The sequence below is a fragment of the Anomalospiza imberbis genome, chromosome 1, assembly GCF_031753505.1.
Source record: "Anomalospiza imberbis isolate Cuckoo-Finch-1a 21T00152 chromosome 1, ASM3175350v1, whole genome shotgun sequence".
In the NCBI taxonomy this organism is placed as follows: Eukaryota; Metazoa; Chordata; class Aves; order Passeriformes; family Viduidae; genus Anomalospiza; species Anomalospiza imberbis.
Genome location: NC_089681.1, coordinates 102540826 through 102559118, shown reverse-complemented (window position 1 = coordinate 102559118; position 18293 = coordinate 102540826). Strand labels below are relative to the sequence as shown.

Sequence of the window (18293 nt, the reverse complement as noted above, 5' to 3'; positions counted from 1 at the left end):
GCACCAAACTGCCAAGCTTTTTCTAGAGAAAAGAAAGTATCTTATGTAGGAGTAAAGAATGCTTACCTCTTGGAATAATTGCCATTGATCACTGCTGGAAATTCAAAGCATTCTGAACTTTTGCCTCCTATTATTCAGCGTCTATTGGTAGAAGGATGCCATGCAAGAAAGAAAGGAATTCTTCTTTCTATACCATACCTAAGCCATGAAGCAATATAGTTTATCTCCTCCTTTTTTGAAGTATTTCTGTGTTCTCTCCTTTGCATATTTGAGACTAATTACTTGGCTAGATGTAAGCTGGTCTTACCTCCCATCAGTCCAAGGTGCTGAATGTCACAGTGAATGCAGAGAAATGTCTCCTCACCAATTTGAATTTTCACCACAAACACCAGTAAAAACCCAGAAACTCCAATCAGGTAACAATAAAAAATCTTTGCATTAACGTTAGGAAAACCCCACCACACCTAGAAATTGACCTTTTACCACGTCTTCTCAAGGCAACTGCTTTTTGTGTAAAGAATCCAGGCCTTTGGGGTTGATGTCTAGGACCTCTCTTTAGCTGTAGATTGATGTCAGCTGCTTTAGTAAGAAGGAAGGCAGACCAGAAACATTTTCCTTTCAACTACTATTACTAGAAGTCCCTGAAGAGCACAGCTTGAGGCAGAGACAAAAATGGAACCCACAGAGGTGAGCTGCAGGGACAGCTGTCAGTTCTGAAAATGATTATCTGCGTGATGATGACTTACTTGTATTATGTCAATTGTTTCCAAGTGGATACTTAAGTATTTCTGAAATGAGACAATTTAATTTGGAGTTGTTGGTGGAAATGAAGTCAAGAAATACATTTCCTTTACTTCCCTGCCACTTTCTCAAGAGCAACTCTTGTCTGATCTTGGTGTTTCTGTGCTCAATCATATATCCTGTTAGACAAACTCTCAAATTATTTCTGTTCACCAGAATGATACTTTTACAAAATCATGTGTAATTATGTCTAGCTAATTCCTTATAAATACATATTAAATGCCAAAGAAATGTTCCACTTTAAATAATAAAGTACAGACTAAGAGAGTACAGGTGTAGTTCCCCAAAAAGGATGTGAAGACAAAGTTGAGCATTGCATCCAAGCCCTCTACAATTAATGGAAAAATCAAACCTCTGGTCTATTCTACTGCAGAAATGAGCTGCAAGTTGCAGCCTACATGAAAATGTAGATGCCTGTCACATTGTCTAATTTTCACTTTTTCGTCTTCATAGCTTATTATCCAGATATCCTGGTTTTCCCTCTTGCCTTGTCTGTCAGCCGTCAAAGTCTAAATACAACTAAAGAACAGATTAAAGAACTTCCTTGAAACATTAACAATACCTTTCTATCGTCTTTTGTGAAATCCTGCATTTCTGTAGCGCTATTATTTTTGTTACTACACACTCATGTAAAATAGGATTTTTCATTTCTTGTGTCTTTCAGCTTTATTTCACAGCTCAAATTTCACCTGGGTAAGAATTATATACTAAATGCCTTTACCTCCAGTTTTCCAAATTACTACAATATTTAATATCATTATTTTTCAAGCCGGTTAAAAACAAATGCATTTTTTAAAACAGTATTTCAAGGAAACAGAAAGCACCTCAGGTTAAAAGAAGAAAAGTTCTCCCTGATTGCAACTCAAACATTTTGCTGTTGTTCTGATATGACCCTCCTGCTTTACAGAAAATATTCTGAGCAGTTACAAAGCAACATTTTATTAATCAGCCATATTGTTGTAACACCTATATTATTGTAACTCCTAGAGCAGAGAGAGGTATTGCATTGCAGTAGGTGTTGTACAAGGGATCATTTCTGACAGGGAGCAGATGAACTCTCTATCACAGCAAGCACAGCTGGTGCTGAAGCTGCTGCTCCTATGCAAACAACACTAATAAAAATGGAAATAAGACAGACAGAAGACCAGTTTCCTAGTAAGATTGTTCCAGAGTGCTCTTCAAAAATCCATCTGTCTTTAAAAATAGGGCTTTGCATTCATTTTTGCTGACAAATAAGAATTGCATCGTATGGGAACAACAGAAACAGAATGTGAGCAGTGCCAGAGCAGCAGTGAAATGGGAGGCTACTCCCATATTGCCCATTTGGAGAATGTAATTGCATATGGGCACAAATTGCAACTTGATCTATGTATCCAGATCTCCTGTTGGTTCTAATCCCTCTAGACCACTAAAATATGCCTAGTCAGTATGAGGTGACAGCTAGAGGCTTTAAAGACACTGAATTCTATGTCTACTTTGCCCTTCAAACTGCTGTACTTGGGTTACCCTTTTAACAGAGCTCTCCCCTCGTTCAACATGACTCTGAGAGCTGCATGGTAAAGTTCATCAACAGACGTGGTCAGTTGCACAACCATTTGACACCAGGAAATCCATCTCTTTGCAGTGAAGTTCAATTTTTCTTTGGTAGAAAGAGTAAAAAGGGTTTTATTTTTTGTTTTCTTGTTTATTTCTTTAGTAGTGATACATTTTTCTGCTTAATAAAGTGCCTTATCTGCAAAGACAGTAACAAGCAGAGAGGAAGAAGCAAAAAAAAAAACACAAAAAAAAAAAAAAAACCAAAAAAAACAAAAAAACAAAAAAAAACCCAAAAAAAACCCAAAATGCAGTAGGGTACCCAGATTCCAGATACTGACCAAAATCAGACTGCATCATCTTTTGTACTATCAACAGAACTGACTTGGAAAGTACTAGAATATAGTTCATGACTCTCCTGATAGCCAGTCATCTTAAAGGCTTTTCATTTCCTATTTCTTGGAAATTCTGCATGTTAAATTTGAAAAACAAAACAAATGGAAAAATGTATCTACAAAAAACCCCTCAGCAGTGTGGTCAATTTCTTTACTACTTTAAAAACAGTGCAAAGGGTTCACAGATTAATGCCTTAACAACGTAACAAAGAAAAGTTTGCAATTTTCTGGATTAAGCTCTTCACTGAGGTCAAGCAACCATATCTCTGTATAAAGCACTTACAGGAAATAATATTAATAATATTATTAATTAATATTAATCTCTGAAAAGGGGAAAAAGCCCTCCTGACAAGCTGTAAGTGTTGTGAAGAATTGCTTCATGAAGTGAGTAACCCTGGAAATTAATGTAAGAAGCCAGTAGCAGGAAAATTAAGCAATGGAATATAGGATGGTGAGGCCAAGGCACCTCTATTTTCCCTTGAGTTCCTCTGGGGAGATGGCCAGGAAGCTGCTGCATTGGAAATAAGCATGAAATCCATAAAAGGGATAGAAAATGTCCAGATGGGTGTTGCTGCAGGTGTTACAGACTCCAAAAGACCTCGCTGGTGGATGTTAGTGGGAGAGAATGGTGGTTTGCCAGAGGATGCTCTGGGGTAAGAACGCAGTCTGTACAGATAAAGACATTATACAAGGCACACAATAACTTAACAGTGAATGATAATATTCAAAATAACTTCAGTATCTCCTGGTAGAAGCAGCGGTCTCAGTGATGTCCTTGGATTGCCTTCATCTGACACCGAGAAGGTAATGAAACCTCACAAAGACAATCTTACAAGGGTCTCTTTGCCCATACCTTTTTTTTCCCCCATGCATGGAAGAAAATTATTTATTTGTGTGCACATCAGCCTCTGTGACAGGGTGAACATAACCCCTCCTTTAGGTATAACTCCAGTATCGCCATTTGTACTACGTGTCCAGCAAGTGTCCTGCTACACACACATCATTATCCCAGGTATAAAATGAAATCTTACCTATAACTTTTCCTAGGAATAGTGCCTTTGGGGAATTGAACTGAATGTCAGATGTGGCTGGCAGGCTGTAACTTGTTGGAGGATAGTGATCAAGCTGGAGAAAAAGAAAAGAAATGTTGAGTATTTTGAACTGATCTGCTTATTACAATTCTGATCAGTCAGGTCTACTTCTCAGAGTTTATGCCATCTCTTATAACTGTCTAATACACTCTACTTTCATTTTCATAAAGGGAAAACAATAGTAAATACCCTTCCTTCCATATCTGCCATCTCCACAGTTCCCAAGGCCTGGAGAATACTTATACTGAATATATTTTGTTCTGATTGCAGTAGAATCACATCAATTTTTATTTACGTGCTCCTCAATTGCTAAATATAACAACAGCATCAATAATTTAACAACTTTTTCTTTCCATAGAAGTAGATTTCCATTTGGGACCTATGTTACTGCTAAAGCTAGATTTACATAGCTGGGAATTTGAGACTAATTCAGGTGTTGGGCATTTTTCTTCTCTCTCAGAAAACTCATAAATTAATAAGGCATTCTTTTTTTGCACTTCATGCTTATTACTTTCTTGTTGAGAACGTTGTTCAATCTGATTGTGATGATGCCTATTGAAACTTAAACAAATTCAAGAGTTATCAACTTAGCAAAATAGTTTAATCTATAGGAAATGCATATTGTCCCCGATATGGCACAGCAATCATGTTACATCAGCATATTTCCGCCTGGTTTTTAGCTATTTAACAGAAAAATGTGAAGAAAGAGAGTAATAAAATGAATTGCCTAAGCTTAGTAATAATGCTATTAACATAGTTTAATATAGCTCAGTAGAGTTTTGATTTCACATTTCATAAAGGTAATTGGAATAAATTTTTATCTTTACTGTTGTTATTTATTTTCTCAGATTTGCATGTTTATTACACAGGCTTAAAGAGGACAGAGCAATAATAGTTTATTTTATTCTGGCCTTGCCTTGGCACAAAACAGGATAGAATTTGTGATTTAAGACTTTGCAGGGTACAATAGACTGCAAAAGTAATTCTCAGGAAATGGCAACTCTATGGGGCATGCAATATTTTCACATATCTTTTTGACATATTTCTATTTTCAAAATGTAAGTATTGTGGATTATTTTGCTTTAATGATACTGCAAATGCTCAGTTCATTGGTTAAAAGTAAATGAATGACAGGTATCATAGAACTGAAGGGCTGAATCTCCTGATACCCTGGAACACCATGAGCTCAGGTAGTTGTAAAGCCTATGGTGTCATGAATCTGCAGAGGCAAAAAACTATAACAATTGGAGGAGTCCTGTCTTTCTTATAATTCCCCATAAAACCCCAAGAAGGAAACTGTATATACATAGTAGACAGGAAAAACAGTCGCTGCAGATTGCAAGAGAGGTTTAGTAAGTCTTAATGTTCAGAAATTATTTTTAATTCATCATAACTAATATTCACACTGATTATTTTGAGATAAATACATGGAAAAACATAGTTCCATCTTCTTATTCAGAAAATAAAGAGCTTCAGTTTGTTCAGAGTTCTGTGAACAGTTTTTCTTAGACTTTTAATAAAGAGCAGAAATGTATATTTTACCTGAAATTAGAGCTATATAAATTCAAATTGAAAAGTGTTATTTTGGAAAGAGTGTAGTCAAGTGAATACAAAGGGTTAAAATAGCAAGCAGATCCCAACCTCAAACACCTCAGGCCCTACTAAATAGACACTCCACTTGAGTGCTTGCTATTGGTTTTCCTGATGGAAGGGAAATGTCCCAGCATCCAACATTGCAAGTGCCAGACCCATTTTCAATGGGAGCTGTAGGCATATCAGGTAAAAAAAAAAAATCTCTTGTTATTCCAGGACAAAAATAGAACTGGCTTAGATCTCTCCTTGTATTTACCCTCAAGGTTATTAAATGAAAAGTATAGACTTTAGAGAGGTGTATCAGGTAAAAATTGGTGAAAACTAATCCACAAAACATGGATTCTCCATACTCTCATATGTTAAGAGGTTAACCTCATGTAACTACTTTGCCTGCAGTGGAATTGCATCTAATACATACACAGGATTAATTTTCTAGGTTTTCTTTTATTAATATGACTTAAAATATGCTGAAGTAGCTCTGATAAAATAATTGGGCATGCTACTACTTAGTATCTGTCAGTGCTACTACTTAGTATCTGTCAGTATCATCAACATTTGGGTTCTTTCTTTTTCAGAATCAGTCTGGAGCAATTTAAAAATATTTCTTTTTATCGTGATCTGAACTCTAGGCAGTGCTGTTGATCAGATTCCCATTAATCAGATAAAATATGAATAAATTAATTAAATATCAATCTATGTCTATAACCAACGTATGGATGTATGTTGGATGTCCTAAAGCAGTAGCTGTGTACCCAATGTCAGAGTAACAAATTATTAGTAACAAGTAATAAAAAAGTCATCCCTGCCAAATGTACAGAGTGCCTCTACCTGTGTACATGTGTTAAATGATGAACCACTGTTAACACTTATATGAACAATTACAGAATATCAAATCCTGCCAGCTGTGGCGTGATAAGACTCCCTTTGTGTTCAGGTAGTGCTCAGGATTTGGAAAGGCCCTCTCTTCCCTCATCTTGGAACAGGTTAGCTAGCAGTAACCTTGGCCAGATTTAAAAAAAACCCTAAAGTCCTTTCAGTGACCTCACCTTCCCTTGAGACTTCAGCATAGCAGAGCATTCCATCCTGGTACAGAGGCAAAAGGGATTGCAACAAGTAAAGTAATGATGTGTTACATTGCAGGCTCTAACAGGAACAGACACTCTGCTGCTGAGATTTACTCATTTAAACAGATCTCTTGTACTGAATAAAAAAACCTGAATCTAGCCACTCAGGTATATTTTTCACATCTCACTGAAGTCAAGGAAAGATATTCCAATGGATTCATCTGTGGATTGTTTTAATGACTATCTGAAGTTTTGGGTTGTTCTGATTCCTAGTTAAAATAAATCTCTATTTAAAAGTTGTTGATACCAGTTTTTTGGGGCAAACATTTCTGATCAGTGATAGAGCCAGCTCCTGCTCCACTGCCAGCGCTGGCATCTCTTGTCAGGGGACACCTGCATTGCTTTCCACAGCTTTGAGCAATGCCTTTCTCTAACCCTGGCACCTGGGATGAAATGATGCACAACAAGACAGTGGGTCTAGGGAACAGTGGCTGAAAGAACACGAAAAACAGGGAGATTTCTGTCCACTTGTTTTTATGGCATGTCTTTGAACTAGAATTACCTAATAAAATAAACCTTTTTTTTTTTTTTTTTTTTTTTTTAACACTCAGCCTCGGGTTTCTTTAGAGGTCTGTGAGTTAGAGCACCATGCTGAATTTTGTCCAATGCTGCATGTGACTGCCATCCAGTGGGGGCTCCAGTGTAAGCAGCTGGAACGGAGCAGCTTGCAGTCTTTGCATGAAATACTAGCCTACCAATCTAATAGAAAACACATGATAAAAAAGGAATTACTAGTGTCAAATGATATATGAATGATAATTTGATTTCCTTATTTAATGAAAATTAAATAGAACCTCTGTATACACAGATGTTGATGCCATGATTTTGTATTAAATTACCATTTTAAAATTATATTTAATATTTTTCATTACAGCTACTTTTCTTGAAAAAACTCAGTAATTTCATTTGAGCTTCATATAGACATGCAGTGTGGCTTTGAGTGTAACATAGATGAAAGTAGGTGGCAGTTTCTGAGGAACTCGCAGTTTCAGCTCTCAAGTCACGTCATGCCAAGGCAGACTGCCTTTTTCTGAAGTTGTCTGGATTTAAGCAGAAGTTCAATAAAATGCTATTTCTTTTAAATTACTGTTCACTTAGATAATAAAACTAATCTTGATGGGAGTTCTGAGATTAACAGAGATATCAATCTAAGGGCAAGCACAATTTCTGCATCACCTTAGTAGTCTTGGGGGGGAAAAAAAAGGGATAAACACAAACACATACCTTATATTCACCCTGTGGATATACTGACATCTGAATCATTGTCAACCCAGCCTGTGTACTGCTGTAAAGTTGAGGTTTTACTTTATCCTGGACAAATTTTATAAAAAATTGTCAAAAAAAAAAAAAAAAAAAAGTCAATACAGCTCTGCTGTTGACTTCAGCAATAGCAGGATAAAGAAGGGGGTGTTACCATTATGATCAGTGTAGTGTTTCTCTTTGCATGATTATGACGATTTATCACTTGTGTTACCTACTTCTCTAGTCCTGAACACAGGCTTTTTGTGCTAAGTTCTACAATAATACATAATAAAAAGGGTTCCTACTCAAAAATGCCTACAAAAAAATCTAGAACAGACTAGGCATGTGACCCCAAGAAAATAACAAGGTGGTATACAGGTGTTTAGATGGAGCTCCTCACAAGTATGATAGCAGTGTATGAGAAAGAAGAAAGTTGATTGTGAAAATCAAATGGAGGTATTATGACATTCTTTGTATTGGTGTAATATAGATGGTTATTCACCTGCTAAAAGGTTAGGAAAAAACTTACAAACATTTTTTTTAATATGATGATATTGGATTTTTTTTTCTCTAGTACAAGAAAAAAGGAACAGATTGGAGCAGTAGTTGTGTAATTGCTTTGGCTGATCATGGCCACCCTTACTGCAATTCAGCTCCTTCCTCAGTGTGGCACTGGTGCTCCGCTGATCTGCTTCTGACAGGTCAGGTCCTTGACCCAGGTTAGTTCAGATCAGATCTGAGCCAGAGCAGGGACAAGCCATGGACTGTAAATGAGAAGTGGATCCAGAGAAACAGGCAGGACCATAAACCCTGCTTTTTTTACTGCCTTGGACTGTCACAGATCTGCAGCCTCACTGCTCATCTGGAACACAGGAGGAGGCACATACTTCTCTGGTGTGATGTAAGGCAAACTAAAGGCTGGCATTGTGCTTTGAGCTCTGCAGATGAAATTTCTGTAGAGGTATAGCAAACGCTCTTTTAGGAACCACTCCTAAAAATCTGTTTTGCTAGTGCAATGCACTGATTGAACTTTTAGCCGTTGTTTTTTTTTAAATAAAGGTCAATTACAGTATTTTATGATAAAGTCTCTTTTTTGCCGGGATTTGTATTAAAATGTGATTAACGTAATACAGACATGGGAAAAAACATAGGTACATAGCAGAAAGATTTTCTGGTTCAAAACTTGAATCCTTCATGTGCAGAAAGCTTGGATACATACCTGAAAGCTGCTGTTGCTCTGCTAAATAAAATGTCAGGGATAATTTGCCTCCCTCTAAAAAACCACAACATTTTGGATAAAATTTAAATGTAAATGTAGAAACATAACTCAAAATATAACAGAAGCACTGATAAGGAAAGGCACACTATTTAGTTTGGCTGTCTTCAATTAAAACATTTCTCTGGTGCTTCTTTCACATATCTGTTGACTTTTTATTGCTCTCTTTAGTCGATGAATTACAATAAATGTTAACAGAAGCAATAGCAAGTCATATAATGCCAAGTCATTAAAATTAAAGAGACCTACCTCAGGTACCTAAAGATGACTTTCACAGGACATTAATTTGTTCAGTGTGTACCTCCATACAATGGTAATCACCTATTTCATGGTAGGTTTTGATTTTTTTAGCGTTGTCTTGGACTCTGGGATTACTTAATGATTTTTTTTTTTGTTCTTTCCTCGTTTCTTTAACTCCAATAAAATTATATAAAACCAGCAATCACATAGGCCAGGGAAGACACACACACACTCTCATCACTGAAAATACATTATAGAAGAAGGAAATAGTTTCAGCATAGCCAATATAAGTAGCACATTTGTGAGGTGAATAAGCCTGCTGATACACCCTGCAGACCTTTGCTCTGCTCTGATATGCAGACTCAGGAAATACCAGACAGTACCATTCTCCCTTCTGACCTGAATGGCCTTAGCTTTATTTCCCAGGAAAATGGAGGTGTAGGGTGAGAAGACAGTTCAGTTCTGGGTCTTACCATGATGTGTGGCCTAGACATAGGCAAAGTTTGGGACAAGGCAGCTGAAACATGACTAAATCCAGCAACACAAGCTCTGCTAAAAGGATATGAGAAGGAGGGGTATGTAAGTGTAGGTATAGTTTCTCTCCTATGAAGGGGTTTTACAAAGCAGAAAGTAAAGAGCAATATTCTTCCAAAAGCCCTCTAAGTTTGAAAGTATCTCAGCTGATGCAGGGAGGGTGAAACTTTTTAAATGATATACTCTTCATCATCTGCCTCTGCCTTTCTGCAGCAGCTACAGGGAAACTACTGGGAGCAAAGCTGTCCCCAGGTGGGGATGTATGGATGATGTTTTCCCCACTGTTTTTCCAATAAGAGAGAGATATGATGCCATGTCCTGATGTTCAGAGTGAGGATATTCCACCCACTTGTTTGTTGATGAGTGAAAGGAGTTCTGGTTTTTGAAAACTTTTTGTCTGTCTTTCATCAAGCTAGGATTCAGTGGGGATGTGCTGCCTTACCTTGGCAAATGCCACTATCCAACTCTATCACTCACAAAAGGGTGAGTTTATTGTTAATTTATGAGGATCATGTTAATTTATGAAGTTCATAATTCATGTTAATTTATGAGGTTCCTGTCTACATATAACTTCTCTCTTTAACTGAAATATTGTGTGTCACGCTGTAAAATAAAGAGATTGAGTAATTTCAGTGACAGTTTAAATCAACAAAACTGCTTGGAGCTCAAGGTCATCCTGTGAGCACAAAAGAGCAAGTAAAAAAATAATAATCAGTGAATTATTTGATAATTTCTGATACTGGTACACACAATTTAAATTCCGTTCTGCTGTTTCTTGCTGTTGTTTACAGACACTTCAGTATTGTACACCTGGTCATTTGCAACATCTGTAACATCCTTATAGTTGGAGGGAACTTGAATTATGAAAAGATCAATGTCTGTAATTGTTTATATTTTGGAAACCAGATGTTGCTTAGGGTTACAGGCCTGATATACTATGTCAATAAAAGCTTTGTTTTATTTTCACAAGTTTATTGATATCTATTGATAGCTTCTTATGCTGCTTTGTCACCTATTTGTGGAAAAAACCTCCTATAATTTCAGCCCCGAGTAAAATCACTTCCTTGTGAATTCTGATTGAAAAAAGAGCTTAGCAGTTATGGGTAAACTAAGTGCTAATGCATTAAACATGTAGGTCTAATGTATGGCTCTGCTCTAGAAAATCGTCTGAGTTTGCCTTTCTGTAGCACTAGCATTTTGAGTAATACATTGCCACTACAGAAGGACAATACATAGTGAAAAGGATGCATCCCCAGGGATTTTAAATAATTCATTTCAGCAGGAAGGCCTTTACTATTGATAGAACATTTTTTTTTTCCCTTTAAGCAAAACATGTTTGGAAATTCGTTAATTATTCTTTTAATACAATAGAATTACTGGGTATTAGGAAACAAAACAAAGGGTTAACTGTTGCATTGATGTTGACTATGGTTTACATGTTTTGCCTGTGATTAAAGTCCTGGATACTTAAAACGTGTTTTATTCACGTCAGTGGCTATGGAATTTGTAAATACTGTCTGACTGGTTTCCTTCAAATCATGAGCCACTACTTCCCTATTCCCTACCAGTTAAATGTTAGCTAAACCAGCCTTCAGATTAATCTGGTGTCTAGACAATTTACAGCACTACCCAAAGGATGCTGAGGCAGCATAATTCCCAGAAAATGAAGGAAATAAATAAAGGTGGTATTTCTACATCATTTTGATGGCATAATATCCATTACAATTTCTAATCCTAGGGTAAATGTTTTCAAAATGTGACTCAAAAGAGAGAGTTTTCAGAGAAGAGTTAAAAAATTGTTTTAGATCTCAAAAACTATAGATGGATGAAGGTATACTACAATAGATCCATTTATTTAGCATCTTGCAGACAAGATGAAAAGATGTTTTAATCAGCATCTCTAAGAAAGTGTGAAGGGGAGTGATGCCTGACATTAAACATTTCTTTCATCTATCAAGCATAGACACAAAGACCCCAAAGTTAAATGTTGAATTCAAACTGTAAATTAGGTGCAGATTCTTTACAAGAATGGTACTTAGCACCATATGACATAGCCAAAGGATATGGTACATTTTCTATCATTTGATGTCTCTAAAGCTAGATAAAATGTCTTACTACAAAATTTGTTTTACTGCTATCATTATTTTTGGGTTAGCTGCAGAAAATAATTTGGTGATTTTTTTATGGCCTCTCTTAAGCAAGATCTCAAACAGTGATAATTTTCTGTTGAGGCTTCAAAATAGATGAAATATGATAGTTGTGATTCTACAGCAACAATAATGATGGGAGATGAAATTATAGCCTCACTGAAGTCCATGAGAAAGTTCCCACTTGCTTTAATGAGAATAAAATTTAATCTACAATTATAAAATCTTTGATATATTAATTGCATTTAGGATGGGGATTATATGCAGACTGCTTTGCTCCACTTCACCCATTTTATTTTATTGCTATTATATTTACTGTTTTATTTTATAATTCAGATTAGTTTTGAATTAACTTTGTATGATTTACATTTTTAAGCCATCTAGGAGTCTGCAATTGTTATCTTTTTTCAAGTAGTGCAGAGCTCTAAATGGAAATGGACTTGAAAAAATTCTGTTTCTTCTTGATTTCATTTGGGTAAGGGTCAAATATTTACTTGATCATTTTTCACAAAGATGGGTTTGTCTTGATTGCCTCTGGTGAAGTTGGAAAATGGAGATTTTTACAAATACATTTTCTGTATTGTTCACAGTCTCAGCTGAGTTCAGGTCAAGATTTAGCCATATAGCTTCATAATTTAGCTGATTTTGAGCAGAGTCAGAAATTAACATTGAGATTATATGGTATTGTTGTGTACAGCTCTTCCACCACAGTTTGACATATTGTCCAGGCCTGAAAAAGAGAACTGTCAGCCATCCTTCTGTGTGGCCTTCTGAGAAGATGAGCAGTGGCTGTTGATAATTGTCCTGAAAGCATACTGAGAGTTTAGGACAGAGTTTCTTCAGTCCTTAAGAAGTTGCTCTGGTTTAATCCTTTTCAGGAACAAAGGAGGTGTTATAAACTGTGACTCATAATCCATTGCCAGAAATGGCTTTAAAGCAGGCATGGAGATCTGGACGCCTGTTGAGGATGTATATGTGAGGAAGCTGACAGGCTCAGTCTGAGTCCTGCTGACTATCAGCTTTATTCTACTAACAATCAAAGCATATCGTACATTTTTCTCTCTTTTTTTTTTTTCCTTATATTTTTTCTTTGTAGCAGGCTGATATACCTTTGTGCAACAGAACATAAAAGTCTCTGATCCAGATTCCATCCTGATTTTACTCTAGGGGCACGCAAAGAAGCAGAAGGCATGAATCTTGCACTCAGGATGCAACTATCACAGTTCTTTAAGGTACAATTTAAAGCCTGCTGGAGGCAATGGAAGGCCTTTCATTTACTTCAATGGGCTTTGGATCAGAACCTCTGCTAGGGAGCTGTTGTCCTTGGCTTTCTTCAAAGAAGATTTTACTGATGTATGAATAGTGTTAATCACCCATGAACACTTGGTAAAGAGTGTGCTGGTTTTTATGATATGTAAAATACCCTGCTGAAGCATGAAATCTAATGAAGTCAAACAAAGTAAAACTTGCCCTCCATAACCTAAAGCTCAGCTCTTGAAATGTCATTTATTGGAATAATGCATTCCTTATCTGTCAGACTGGGTTTTTTCTTGCCACAGAAATGGGGCCTTGGAGGTGTGCCATGGTTAATAGTATCTGATATTTTACTAGAGGGGAGAGATAGGAATTATTACTATCAAATGTTAATTTTGTCTCTCTCATGGAAATGAGAAAATAAGCATACATTTGTCCCTGAATTTATGTAATTTGCTTTTTCTGACATGTAAATTGACTGTATATCCTTAATCTTATCCTTGAGAAACCACTGGCAACACAATTAAGAGCTTGTTATTCAATGTAGAGCTATTGATTTGTCTGCAGTCAGTGAATGGATAAAACTGAAATATAAAAATTATTTGACAGAGCCTTTGCTACTACCCTCAGTCTTGACTGCCATGGTATGTTAGGAATAGGGATACAATTATAACAAAAGCAATTCACTCTAAATATTTGTTCTTGAATTTATTTTATTACCTTATGGATATATAGTATTGTGGATATGTTGATTTCAAATCCCAATTCTGATTTTATGTAAGTAATCAATGGCCTCCTGTCTGCCAGCATGAGGTGAAGTCTCATAGAGTTCACTAATGAGTCTTTTTTCATATTTATATGTAAGTGAAACTCTTGAGAATCATGATAAAACTCTGATTCACACAGCTCATATGGTGCCAATTTATTGCCTGGCTTCAGATTTTTTAAATCTCTCTGTCACTACCAGGGTTATTACAGTAAGTTAGAAAGACAGGTACTCTAAGTATGAACTTGCTGTTAAGATCTCAAAAATACTGAGTGCTCTTGAATTGAAGCTTTGATGAGAAATAAATCCTTCTTGTGGCACTTTTATGCCCTGTAGAGATGTGGAAGTGTGAGCAACAGCACCTGGCAAGCAAGCTGTCTTCTTTAAAAGCAAGCAAACCAGCTGCTCATCAGGCTGGAGAAGGATTTAGCAGGAAATAAAAGTCTACTCAAATGTTCATAGCTCAGATCTGCAAGAGAAAACCCATACTTTATGATTTGTCCTCTGCATACTGAGAAAAACCGTTTTTATGTCTTCTGTATTTTCAAACTGTGAGGAGTTAATTTTTGTACAGGAGTAATTCTCAAGTGAACAATCTACTTAGCAGATTCATTTCTGTCCATATTATTTCTCTCATTTACAGAAGGTAAGCAGATAAGTAATAAAAAAAGTTATGGAGGATAAACAAAATTTGATAGAAATAGTCTCTTTCAGGGTACGGTAGGAATAGGATTTCCGGGTTTGCTTTGTATGGGACCCTTCTTTCCTTATTCTTGCATGTGCATCAAACAGATTATCTCATGTTAAAGTCTGAAATGAATCTGCTTTCTGGCTACATAAATCAGTTTTAAGCACATTGAATAGATTAAAATTTTTTTACCCAAGCAGAAGCAGCACTAACCAAAATGCTTCTGACTCTTCAAAGTTCTAGACAGGCAGTGGTCTCATTAAACACTGAGAAAGAATTGTTGGGTATCAAGTCTGGGTGAGCTGATGCAAGGCTGTGTACATAATTTCCAACTGAGCAAGTACCTCATCTGATCCTTTGGAATGTAATTTATTTAGTTTTACAACTACCTAAATCAACCAGCTAGGACTCCATGCCATACTTCCCCAAAATAAAAGCATTTAACACCAGAGGGACACCAAAATATAGGTCTTCCTTTATTTCCATCTAGCTGTAGGAGAAATAAATGCAACAGCATGTAAGACAGACACATATATCAATTTATATCCCTCCCGACCTCCAAAAGCCTGAAAAGAGTTTGGATGTACCACTTATATATTTTTTAGGTAGTTTGGAATTTTTTAGGTTGTTTGTTATTGTGAATAATTTTGTGACAATTATACTTCAATGCATTCAGTGTTATTCTGGGTGCTGTGACTCTCAGTCAAATGACATTATAATGCACTGAAAAGTTTCCTTTTGATACCTTGAAACAATAATTGTCAGGGATTTATTTTATATTCAGGTAGATAATACTGCGATGACTACCATCCTTCACCTTTTGGCTTGGTTCCCAAGGAAACGTCCCCTTTTTATATTTCATTTGTTACTGGTTTTGGTTTGCTTCTTCTGAACTAACAAATCAGGATTAATGTCTCCCATCCACCTGACTCTCCTGCCAGCAAAACTGTTCTTACACCCTGCTCATAATCTCCATGTTTGCAGATGTGACAACCAGGGAATGGAAAGAGACTTCTGTGGTGACCACAGAGAGGAGGTTGCCTGGAAACACTGACTGCTTCTTGCAGCACTCCTCTCAGTTATAAATAGCATTATACTATCTCAGTGTTTTGTAAACTGAGATATATGGAGAGGTGAAGTTCCTACCTGTGCTGAACCAAAATCTAAATAAGCCAGAGGTATGTGCCTTCAACAATACTCTCTGTCCCAGGTTTATGTCACACAAACACTTTGGCATCTGCTCATCTTTGCAAAACAACTCTTGCAATTTCACTGGACTGCAGGGTAAATTTAAATTTAAAGACATCCTCGTTTGCAGACTCAGGACTTACAGAATGATATTATTTGCATCAGGCTTCACTACCATTTAAGATGCTGCAGGGTATCCTTCCTGGCTTCCAGCTGCTGCTCCAGAATGGCACAGGTTTATCCTAAGTCCCATGTCTATCAGCCCAGATGCCTCTGATGCCCTCGAGCATCTACAGTGACACCTGTATTAGCCCAGCTGTCATCACACTAAAATGAGGATTTCAGAACAACATGAGTTGATGCAACAGAGGGAGTGAATAGCTTTTATTAACTCCTAGGAGTGTGATCTGCAGGCAGAACCCCATTTAGTGTACTTTTTATTTTCTACATAGCACCGATCTTTTCAGAGGACTGGAGACCCATCAAGAAACAAAATGCTGCAAGAGATGAGTGATGGAACCAAGCAACTTACCTGCAGTACGATGTCCCGTCCATTCCGTGTGACATTAACAGTATGGGGCTGGCCATTGGCCATGTTTCTGTGGTCAATGTCAATGTTATATGGCTCTTTGGTGCCCCCGAGGTTGTAACGAATTTGCAGATTCCCTAGTGAAAAAGAAAAAATGTGAAAAGCACCCTCAAGTATTTTGATCTTTATTCACCAGCTATTTTCTTGTCTTTATTTTCACATACAGCTGTTATCATTTCACCCTTAATTGCTCTCCTAGCTGGTCTCTGCTGTAAGAGAAGAGCTGGTGTTTGAGATTATAAAGTTACTGGGCCAAAACTGCCTCTAGTTTATAACCCAGAAGTGTGACAATGACCAGCATTTCCAAACCACAGTGTTTGTAAACACTTCAGACTGCAAACCAAACAGATTGGAGTTATGCCTTGAACAATATGGACAATTGGTACAAAATTGAGCACATCAAGTAACACTTTATTGTTGAGATTATTATACTTGCTGCAGTAAAATTCTACAAAATTATACAAAGCATAACATTTTCTAAAGAATAAACCATTGACATGCATTGAATAAAAGCAAAATTACAACAAATTAGCACTGACACATAATTCACACAAGGGACTTTCTTGCTCTCACGTTTAATTGCCGTTGATGAGTGACCGTCTGGACTTCCATGGAAATTTAGTATTGTATTGTGAAATAAAAAACTGAAGTTACGTTGTTGGAAAAGTATAATCAGGAGTGGCTAATTGATATTCATAACATACTGCCAGACAGATTTTTCTTTTCTAAACAAAAGTGAAGTGTCTGCTCTTCATGACACATTTAAATATTTGATTAAAAGGAAGAATGTTTGAAAAGGGAAATGCAGCCCCCACTCTTGATGATAACTGGAAATATTCTGGCCCAAAAGAGCAGACTTAGACCTCTATAACTACAGTTTAGTTGTGTGATGTTGGATTTCTCTCATGCACGTCCTTTCTTTCCCATGAAGGGAAAAAAATGAGTGGCATGTAGAATATTCATATTATCCCATAAAAGAGAACAGTAGTAAAATCATCCTAATTAGGATTTTCATTGGGCACTAAGGCACTATTTGGATTTGAAATATATTTAGTTCATATAGAGTTTTAATACAGTAGCAGCAAATGGTCCATATCCAACCTTCACCCATCACCAAAATGTTTAGGACATTATATACTATACCACATCCATATTTTAGTCACCTCAGTGAGTATCCAGATTTTCAGAACAGTACATGACACTTTCTACTGACTACTAAGGATGTTGCCAGTTCAGCTATTCAGGTGCCTTCATGTGGATGTGTACTTGTCCCCACCGTAATACTGGCTCATGGCATGGGTCTGACTGTTATAGCAGGTTTTTGGTTTCTTTTGTTTGGTTGGTTTTGTTTTGTGAGGGAGGATTGGCTAAAGAAACACCACTAAACTGAACAGTTACATCAGCACCAGATCTAGTAGAAGCAGAATAAAGGATCGGGTTTCTAAGTGCTTTACTTTAATGTGACAAGGGTGAAGAGACTTTCTCATTAATTCAGAGCTTCCTCTGAATATCCTGGTATTGTCAGTTGTGCCTTCAATGGGGAGAGCCCCTAGTAGTTTCTTACCAGTGGGGTTCACGAGGACAGCCATGAAATCCGGGGTGTAGGAGCTGACGTAAAATAAGACGCAAGGGGACTTGGTGGTGCTGAAGCTGAAGCTGAGCTCTTCCTTGTTCAAGCTGAGGTCAGGTGCTGTGATCTCAGGATCTGCAGAGCTCAAAAGCGTTCGGCTAACTAAATCCTTCATGCTAGTCCCTGGGGAGTGGAAGTTGTAACGAAGCCACATTCCTTCTTCAAAAAATGCTCCCACATCTTGAACAGAACACGTAAAGGA

At 36.9% G+C, this 18293-nt stretch overlaps 1 protein-coding gene across 2 annotated transcripts in view; it reads right to left on the bottom strand.

Moving 5' to 3' along the window:
* The window catches only part of CNTNAP2 (contactin associated protein 2), a 1020441-nt gene that overhangs the window by 54980 nt on the left and 947168 nt on the right, over window positions 1-18293 (bottom strand). For both annotated transcript variants that reach the window (XM_068202989.1, XM_068202997.1), the window contains 3 exons: window positions 18026-18271; window positions 16405-16538; window positions 3761-3854 (listed from right to left, as the gene is read on the bottom strand). In XM_068202989.1, coding sequence (XP_068059090.1) covers window positions 3761-3854; window positions 16405-16538; window positions 18026-18271 — 474 coding nt within the window. The remainder of the gene's footprint in view (window positions 1-3760; window positions 3855-16404; window positions 16539-18025; window positions 18272-18293) is intronic.